The sequence below is a fragment of the Myotis brandtii genome, unplaced genomic scaffold, assembly GCF_000412655.1.
Source record: "Myotis brandtii unplaced genomic scaffold, ASM41265v1 scaffold2514, whole genome shotgun sequence".
Lineage (NCBI taxonomy): Eukaryota > Metazoa > Chordata > Mammalia > Chiroptera > Vespertilionidae > Myotis > Myotis brandtii.
In genome coordinates, this window is record NW_005359533.1 from 333,419 (window position 1) to 342,606 (window position 9,188).

Consider the following 9,188-nt stretch of genomic DNA (forward strand, 5'->3'; position numbering starts at 1 on the left):
CCCAGGAGGCTAGCAGATTCTTGACAGGCGGTCTTTCTCCTCTAGTGTTCATGCTGGTGATAGTATGTGTATCTCATCTTTTTTGGATTTCTTATGTCTGAGCTGAAAGATATACTTACCCCTGTCCCTCTGACATTTCTCAGCTTGAGTGCGGAATGGGAGGAAAGGAGGGAGGAAGAATCCCCCTAAACCTGGACACTACCAACTGTAATGCGGAAATAATTGTTTAACCATTAGAATTCACTCTCCAACCTGGGGCACTGGGAGGGCTCAGGCGAGGTGTTCACTGGAAAGAATCAAGGCATTTCAGGACTAGCTGGGGATAAAGCTGATGCAAAAGACTTGGGGAACTAGAGCTTTTTGGGGGGTGGGGTTTCATTTTCAGAAGCCAATATGGGTACATTAGGTAAGGGGCAAGGTCAGAGGAGTATTCATAAACGGAAAAGGTAGAGCTAGGGACTCCTGCAGCTGTGCTGTGCAGATAGCTGCCCCTTAGGTTTCTTGGAGGAATCCTGGGTCTTTTGACACTCACTTTACCTTAATCTCTACTTCTGTAATAGCTGTGGGCAGTCACAGGTGAGCAGAATCACAGCTAGAACTCAGGAAGCCTAACTCCCTTTTAGCTGCCTCTGAGGTCCTGTCTTGTCCTGGATAGGGAGTCACTTGTAGACTAGGGGTCCAACTAGAGGCCCAATAATAGGATATGAAATACAAATAAGAAGAGAAATGAGCTGTCTTTGTGGTCACTAGGTCACAGAACTTTACCGGGCGGGGAAAGTGACAACAATCCGCAGCCGCAGATGGAGAAGAATGGGCCCATCTTGAAACAGGTGAGTGTCTGAGCGCTCTTCTGCTAGGACCCGGGTTTAAGTTATTTGCTGTTTAACAAACCACCCCAAAGCTGAAACCTTAGTCATTTGTTATTTCTCACGATTCTGTGGGTTGACTGGATAGTTTGTGTAGTCTTGCTTGATGTCACTCATGGAGCCACATTCAGCCGGAGGCTGGGCTGGGACTGTTGGCCAAATTGCCTTGGTTCTCGTAATGAGTTCTCTACATGTAGCTAGTTTGGGCTTCTTGACAGCATCATAATCTCATGCGAGCACTTGCTTAAGGGATGGACCTGGAACTGGATCGGTGTCATAGTGCCACATTTCATTGGTCAAAAAATCACAAGTCTAGCCCAGATTCAAGAGGAGAGGAAATAGACTCCCTCTCTTGATGGAAGGAACAGTATGTGCCTACAGGAATGGGAGGAATTGTGGCAACCACCTTTGGAGGCAGTCTCCCCTTAGCTGACAACTGGGAATGGGTAAAAGTAGGTTCTGGCTTCATCTGGTTAGTCTGGAGGGCAAAGAACATGTGATGCAAGCTTCTCTAGTCTCAGGAGGTGGGATTTTGTCCTGTATTAGATGTTAATTTTTCTAAGAAAAGCCTCATTTAGAAAAAAATCATTTGTTTCCTAAAGTTTCAAGTTTCCTTATACTTACTCCAATGGATTTCAGGATTCCACAGAGAGACCACAGATGGGCAATGCTGAGAACGACCTGGATTCCTTCTCCAGTAAGCAGAGTGAGTTACTAGCGTGGAGGAACCTTAGGAAGTGTCTGAGGACAGGGAGAGCTGAACCTGTGTTGACCAGGATGGTTCACATCCCTGGATGACACAGTTCTCATCCTTCAGAAGGGTCCCGAAGACACCCAAGTCCTTCTTTTTCTGTCCTCCATTTGTCACAGCTAATTGGGAGAAGGCTACAGATACAATTAATGGCTGGTCTTCTTTTAGATCCTGAGTTATCCAAGACAGAATCCACTAACAAGGACTTCGGTCCTCAGATGGAGGAAGTGCCAGTAGCCCAAGAGGAGCCCTCCAAGGACCTTTCATCCAGTATATCTAGAGCAAGTTGGAATCCTGAGCTCCAAGTAATGAGGATTTTTCAGGTTGCTGATAATGAGGCTGAGGAGAACCAACTCTCCGGGTTGCAGAATAAAGTGTCTCCGGAGACATAGGTGGAAGGCGTCACTGGGGCAGCCTTATTCCACAGCAGGATGCTTAGAGATCTGAGGACTGTGACACAGGGCTGAAAGGAGTGGGGACTTCTCCCTGGGGCCTTTACCAGGGCCTGGGCTTAGGGATTCTGTGTTCTTCATTTACCTTTACTTGCCTCTAAGATAAGTGAGGAAGAAAGAGTGTCACTCCTTTTAAACTTGGATTGTTTCTCTTCCATTAGGACCAGAATAATTTCATAATTAAACATAGTTGCTGCTTAATCAAAAGACAAATTCTCTGTTTCTGGGACGGGGAGAAATATTTCTTGGTACTTTTTCTGGGTCACTTTATCTCCTCTCGGAAGCTCTGAAAGATTTCCAGTTGTAGGAAGAGTTTGACCTGAGGGAACCCCTGCTGTGCTCCTAGTTTTCCCTGTCAGTCTCTGGAAATGGTTCCTTTTGAGGATGGCATCCACGAAATCATCCAATAATTTTTGTTGTGTTATGTGTAATATTCCTATGTACTAGTATGTGTACAGGACTCCAATTAACCAGAAAGAGCCTGAAAGCTCCAGTGTCTAAGTTACTGAATCTGCAGGAATGTTTCCCTGATACTCATAAAAACTCAGAATTTCAGAGTCTCAGAATTGCTTGAACTTGATTTTTGCAAAGAGGGTTTTTATATTTTTGTCCTTAAACTTTTTTTTGTGTGTCCTTAAACTTTTTAATATGGAAACATTTCTAGGAGTCTGAAAAGAAAACCAATAGACTCTTGCCTCTGAAGGCAAGTGTTGTAATAGCGCACTGGTGTGGACATTCTGAGAATAGCACCCTAGTAAGGGAGGAGTTGCAATAGTGTTAACTCCTAAGGATCAAGGCACCTTGTTTCAATGCCTCCATTTTTTTTTTCTGTCTGGGTCTCATTGCAGAAATCTTGGACAATTCTCCAACCGGGGTTCTTAAAAGGAGAGGGGTTTTAAGACACCGATTTGCTGAAGGCTATGCTGAGGCCATCCCTACAGGGGAATAATTTCCTAATTTCTTTCCATGTCCTTCTCTATTAAAAATATAAATGCCCTTCCTACTCTAGTATCTTCCTTTTCTGCCTCCATTGGGTAAGAAGAATCCTCTGACTTTGGCTCCCAGTAGAACAGTGGTTCTCAACCTTCTGGCCCTTTAAATACAGTTCCTCATGTTGTGACCCAACCATAAAATTATTTTCGTTGCTACTTCATAACTGTAATGTTGCTACTGTTATGAATCGTAATGTAAATATCTGATATGCAGGATGGTCTTAGGCGACCCCTGTGAAAGGGTCGTTTGACCGCCAAAGGGGTCGCGACCCACAGGTTGAAAACCGCTGCAGTAGAACATCTTTTTTGAAATTCCCAACTGTGCTCCACCTTCCAGGAGGGAAAGAGGATCAAGGTGAGTGGGTAGGATGCATGGGGGAAGCCTGCTTGTAAAATGGCTTTTGGAAACTGGACCTGCTCTGACCCGTGTCTAAATTGGTTCCAATAATCATTCAAATTCCCTGAGCTGTTTGCAGGACATTCCTATGTAATCACAAACACATCCACGTGGGCATGCAAACCTGTGCAGTTTCAAGCTGGTCTCTGCAAATACACGGGCACGAGCAATCAAATACGGAAGTGTGGACCCAGGACAAGCATTCACCCCTAAGTAGGCAGACAGCATAACCATAGACCCACAGACCCAGATCATCACACACATAATCAGATGGTCAACTGCAAACAAAATATCCCTGAGGTCAGAGGGTGACGATCATTCACATACCCCTGTTCAAGGAAGCTCACAGCATCATGATAGCTACTGCGACCTGTCATACACATTCATGCTTTCAGTGACCACATAGGCTGTCAAACACTCTCCCCATGCTAATTCATGCAAACTAGTCATGCCCAATCCTCTCACTGGTCACAACATCACATCTTTGTGCAAAGCCTTGGGGGCCCACAGCCTTGCACCTTTACGCACATGGCTTCCCTCACATAGGCTCATGATGGATCACAACAGAGAAGTGCCACCCTAGAGGGAGGCACATCCGTATGCACATGGTCCTACCCCCTCAAAGGCATCATTGTACACACAATCGCAGCCTCACACAAGCAGCACACGCTCTCACACTCACACATATGACTCCTGCTCTCAGTCAGACACAGGAAGACAGATATGCAGACTCTCCAGCCTGGCCCTTGGCTCCAAGTGTATTCGGTGGCCTTTCCACATCACAGGAGGTGACAGCAGCAGGGGGCAGGTGTAGCCTGTCACTGGAGTGTCCAAGGAGGGAGTTATTGGTCACACTTAGGGGTTTGAGGACCTGGGGAGCACCTTACCTTCTGTGCAGAGGCAACATCCCCCTTCCCCTGGCCCTCACCCCTGGGACAGGAGGCAGCTGGGCTGTTATCTTCCTCTCTAGGGCCCAATTTGATGGGGGAGAGGGTGGTTGGTGCTGCTTACAACTCGTGACATTTAAGAGACCAATGCATGGTGAGGCAGTTGCTCCTCAAGTCTTGTGAAGTCGAGAGAGAGTGTCAGACTGACTCCTTGTGAAGTCTAGAGTGAGTGTCAGGCTTAACCCTAGTCAGTGGTTCCTGACCTTTTTTTGGCCATGCCCCACCTAAGCATCTCTAAAATCCTAATGCTCCCCCCCACCCCCCTGACATATGATTCTTATTATTCAGAAAGTGAACTATTCACATAGAGGAAGCCTAAAAGGCCATTCACTTGGTCTAAAACAAGCTTCCAAAGAACATGGCATCCATGAAAGAGAAAAATAAAAGAACGAAAGGGCAGTTGAAGTACTGAGGAGGAAATCACCAAGAAATTGTTAAAAAATAATATGAAGTGATATGAAAAATTAGCAAATAAAGTTTCAAAACATAATAGAGAACTGAAATGCATAAATATGTCACAACGTATATTTGTATACTGTATATGAGGCCCCTAGAACCATAAGAAATGCAAAAAATTCACTGTTAATAACACATTCTCGAATTGCGCCCCTTAAAAATCAAATTGCTCCCCCTGTGGGGCATGTGCCCCATGTTGGGAACCACTGCCCTAAGTAGAGGGACTGGAGCCCAGGGTCTATAGCAGTAGCTTTTGGGGCCAGCCCTCCTGTCCCTCAGCTTTTGCTGACTTTTAGGAAGTATAGGAATGTGGGAGGGATTGTGCCTCTGGTGACGGTGGCAATATGTATGACTGTGTGTGTGTGTGTGTGTGTGTGTGTGTGTGTGAGACTGTGACTGTGTCTGTGACTGTGACTGTGTCTGTGACTGTTACTGTGTCTGTGACTGTGACTGTGTGTGTGACTGTGTGTGTGTGTGTGAGACTGTCACTGTGTCTGACTGTGACTGTGTGTGACTGTGACTGTGTGTGTGTGACTGTTACTGTGTCTGTGACTGACTGTGTGTGACTGTGTGTGTGTGTGTGTGTGTGTGACTGTCACTGTGTCTGTGACTGTGACTGTGACTGTGTGTGTGTGACTGTTACTGTGTCTGTGACTGACTGTGTGTGACTGTGTGTGTGTGTGTGTGTGTGTGACTGTCACTGTGTCTGTGACTGTGACTGTGACTGTGTGTGTGTGACTGTTACTGTGTCTGTGACTGACTGTGTGTGACTGTGTGTGTGTGTGTGTGTGTGTGACTGTCACTGTGTCTGTGACTGTGACTGTGACTGTGTGTGTGTGACTGTTACTGTGTCTGTGACTGTGTGTGTGACTGTGTCTGTGACTGTGTGTGACTGTGTGTGTGTGTGTGTGTGTGTGACTGTCACTGTGTCTGTGACTGTCACTGTGTGTGACTGTGCCTGTTTGTAAAATTGTATTCTTGGTGTAGAGAGAGTGATCATGTCACTACAACCAGATCTATCCACGAGCTTGAGCAAGTGTCCACGTGTGCAGCTGTGTCTGTGTGGGTGCCTGTCCCTATGACAGTATTTCTCTGTGCATGAGTATTTCTGACAGGGGACTGGGTCTGTGTTGGGGGGCGTGTTTCTGTGTGTGCACTGTGGCATAAAGGAATGTGCCTGTGTGTAGCATTGTGAGTGGGAACGGCTTTGCCTGACACAGTGTCAGAACAAGCATGAAGGCTGATTTTGAACATATGAACTTCCTTTTTTTCTTTATTGATTAAGGTATTACATATGTGTCCTTATCCCCCCATTGGCCTCCCATACCGCCCCCCACACTCATGCCCTCACCCCCTGGTGTCTGTGTCCATTGGTTAGGCCTATATGCATGCATACAAGTCCTTTGGTTGCTCTCTTCCCCTTACCCCCATCCTCCCCTACCTTCCCTCTGAGGTTTGACGGTCTGATCGATGCTTCTCTGTCTCTGGATCTGTTTTTGTTCATCAGTTTATGTTGTTCATTATAGTCCACAAATGAGTGAGATCATGTGATATTTATCATTCTCCGACTGGCTTATTTCGCTTAACATAATGCTCTCCAGTTCCATCCATGCTGTTGCAAATGGTAAGAAAAATGGAACTGCCAGTAATCCCACTTCTAGGAATATATCCCAAGAAACTAGAAACACCAATCAGAAAGGATATATGCACCCCTATGTTCATAGCAGCACAGTTTACCATAGCTAAGATTTGGAAACAGCCTAAGTGCCCATCAGATGAGTAGATTAAAAAACTGTGGTACATCTACACAATGGAATACTACATTGCAGTAAAAAAGAAGGAATTCTTACCATATGAACTTTCCATGGTTCCCTATTGCCTCCTGAATAGAGTCCAAAATCCACTACTTGATATCCAACCCATGTGCTGTCCTCCTGTTCCCAGATCCTCCATCCTCAAACTTCCTTCCACTTCTTTCCCTCTCAAGCCAGTTAAGTGGGTTTCCCTAGTCTGCTGCGCGAGCCGAGCTCATCTGCCCTCCATGCCCTTGTGTGTGTGGTCCTTCATCCATGGAATGCCTCTTCCCTAAAGCCCACCCACACACGCTACAGGGACAAGTACCCCAAATCAGACTCTCATCTTCCCCACCCAAACTGCCTTTGTCTTTACTGCCTGTCTTCGTAAGGGGTGTTCAAAGAGGTTTAAATGGGAAAACCTTATCAGAATTAGCCTCATCTCAGTTACCATCTGGAGAACTGAACAGGGGACCAGGCAGGAGCTGACCTCTGGCTCTGGCCATGCTCCACGTCCCCTTGGAAAAGCCTGCCGTTAACTCCCAGGGTCCATCCTGTCCCGCATGGAAGGGCTTCTCAGGCAGAATGCAGGGCCTTGGGCCCATTTGTATGTAACTGACTCCGAAACACAATCTGTCAAAATTGTGAACTCGGGGATGAAAGGCGCAAGAGCAGTGGGTCTGAAAGGTCCAGTGTGGCCTCAGGCTTGGGCACTTGGTTATCTTTGCCCAGGAAGCCGGTGTTGTGGCATTCCCTCTCCCAACCCCACCTCTGCCTCGGGGTGTTGTCATCCTCACACGTGCAGTTTACCCTACCTGAGCACATGCGCATGGAAGCATGCTCATAATGCAAACTGAAACCCACTGGGAACCAACTCCACCCTAAGCTTGAGGAAACATGAACCATTATCCATAATTTTACATAATTCTTGAGTTAAGGCTCCAAACATGTCAATTTGACACTTAAAATGCTCTTTGTATGCCCAACTCTCATCTAGTTCTGAACTAGGGTGACCATCACAATAACTAGACTCTGATTTAAACTTATCACAAACATTATCCACATGCCAACTTAACTTAAGCCTAATGGAACTAACATGAACTAAACTCTAGCTGAAATTTAATCTAGCAATAAAACTAAAACCTGAACTCCAACCTTAATTAGTCCTGCACTCTAACACTAACCCTAAAATATTTCTAATAGGAGCTCAAGTTTATCCAAACGGTGACTCCTAAATGTACCTCAAACCTACTATGAATGAAAATCAACCCAAATCCCAACATTTTCACAATTTCAGCCCAATCCTAAATTTTCCCAATTGCTTTTAAATTCTAAACCTAACCCTGGCTCCACTCTAACCCTAACCCTAGTCATAGCCATCACCTCAACCCTAAATCCTAACCCTATTCTCACTACGCCCATGATTCTGATCCTGTCCTGACCTCTGCATTAGGCCTGAGCTTATCTAACCTGGGCCAAATCCTAAACCAACTGTTGGGATTTTAGGAAGGAGCTTGTGTGTGTTCGGGTGCTGTTCAGCCATTTCCCTGAGAGATGCAAGGCAGGCTATCGGGGAGGGATGTCTGCCTCATCGGAGTCAGTCCCATTCTTTGGCAGGTGGGTTCTGGAGATGTTTTCTTGGGGTCAGAGAGTCAGAGAGAGAGAGAGCAGGAGAGACTCACTGGTCACGAAGAACCTTAAAAGGATGAGACTCTAGACCAGCCGTGGGCAAACTACGGCCTGCGGGCCGGATCTGGCCCATTTGGCTGTTCTATATTGAAATAAAAAAAAGACCGTACCCTTTTATGTAATGATGTTTACTTTGAATTTATATTAGTTCACACAAACACTCCATCCATGCTTTTGTTCTGGCCCTCCGGTCCAGTTTAAGAACCCATTGTGGCCCTCGAGTCAAAAAGTTTGCCCACCCCTGCTCTAGACACACCTGCTTCCAACCCAGCTCTTCCCTGGCATTTCTTGGAACCAGACACAAGTACAGTGGCAAACCTGTTACTGCACCTGGCCACATGGGGAGCTTTTGAACACCGAGGAACGCGAGGCAGCTCAGTGGCAGCATTAACACGATGTTGGTCCTGGCTCTGGGGGTAGCCCTGGGTCACCCCCAGGTTCCTGCCTCCCTTCTGTAAGCTTCCTTTTCTCCTCCTTTTCAGTCCCTCAAATAAGAATAAGGGACACTCAGGCCAGAGGAACATCTGCCTTTACTCACAGTGACAGGGGCGAGAAAGTGTCCTCCTCATCTGGTCACAGTCCGTCCTACACAGCCCCCTCGGGCCTGTCCCTGGGGACCCCGCCGCGGGTAGCAGAATCGGGTCCAGGTCCGTCCGAGGGCCTCCTTGACCTCCTTGTTGCGGAGGCTGTAGATGAGCGGGTTGAGAGCTGGGATGACGAGGGTGTAGAACACAGATGCCATCTTGTCGGTGTCCAGGGCGTAGCTGGAGCTGGGGCGCAGGTACATGAACGTGAGCGTCCCGTACAGCATGGCCACGGCCGCGAGGTGGGAGCCGCAGGTGGAG

At 46.9% G+C, this 9,188-nt stretch overlaps 2 protein-coding genes across 4 annotated transcripts in view; one reads left to right on the plus strand and one right to left on the minus strand.

Moving 5' to 3' along the window:
* LOC102245417 (chromosome unknown open reading frame, human C9orf43) overlaps positions 1 to 3,138 on the plus strand; it is a 17,472-nt gene extending 14,334 nt beyond the window's left edge. The window contains exons 12-14 of one of the 3 annotated variants that reach the window (XM_014540979.1): positions 751 to 830; positions 1,506 to 1,563; positions 2,918 to 3,138. In XM_014540979.1, the coding sequence (XP_014396465.1) occupies positions 751 to 830; positions 1,506 to 1,563; positions 2,918 to 3,018 (239 nt within the window). In that variant the 3' untranslated portion in view covers positions 3,019 to 3,138. Of the gene's footprint in view, positions 1 to 750; positions 831 to 1,505; positions 1,573 to 1,785; positions 2,271 to 2,917 lie in introns of those variants that run through there. The other 2 variants (XM_005867860.2, XM_014540978.1) reach the window with 2 other exon arrangements.
* A 5,770-nt stretch (positions 3,139 to 8,908) lies between these two features.
* LOC102247836 (olfactory receptor 5C1) overlaps positions 8,909 to 9,188 on the minus strand; it is a 1,305-nt gene continuing 1,025 nt past the window's right edge. The window contains exon 2 of the mRNA XM_005867868.2: positions 8,909 to 9,188. Within this exon, the coding sequence (XP_005867930.1) occupies positions 8,909 to 9,188 (280 nt within the window).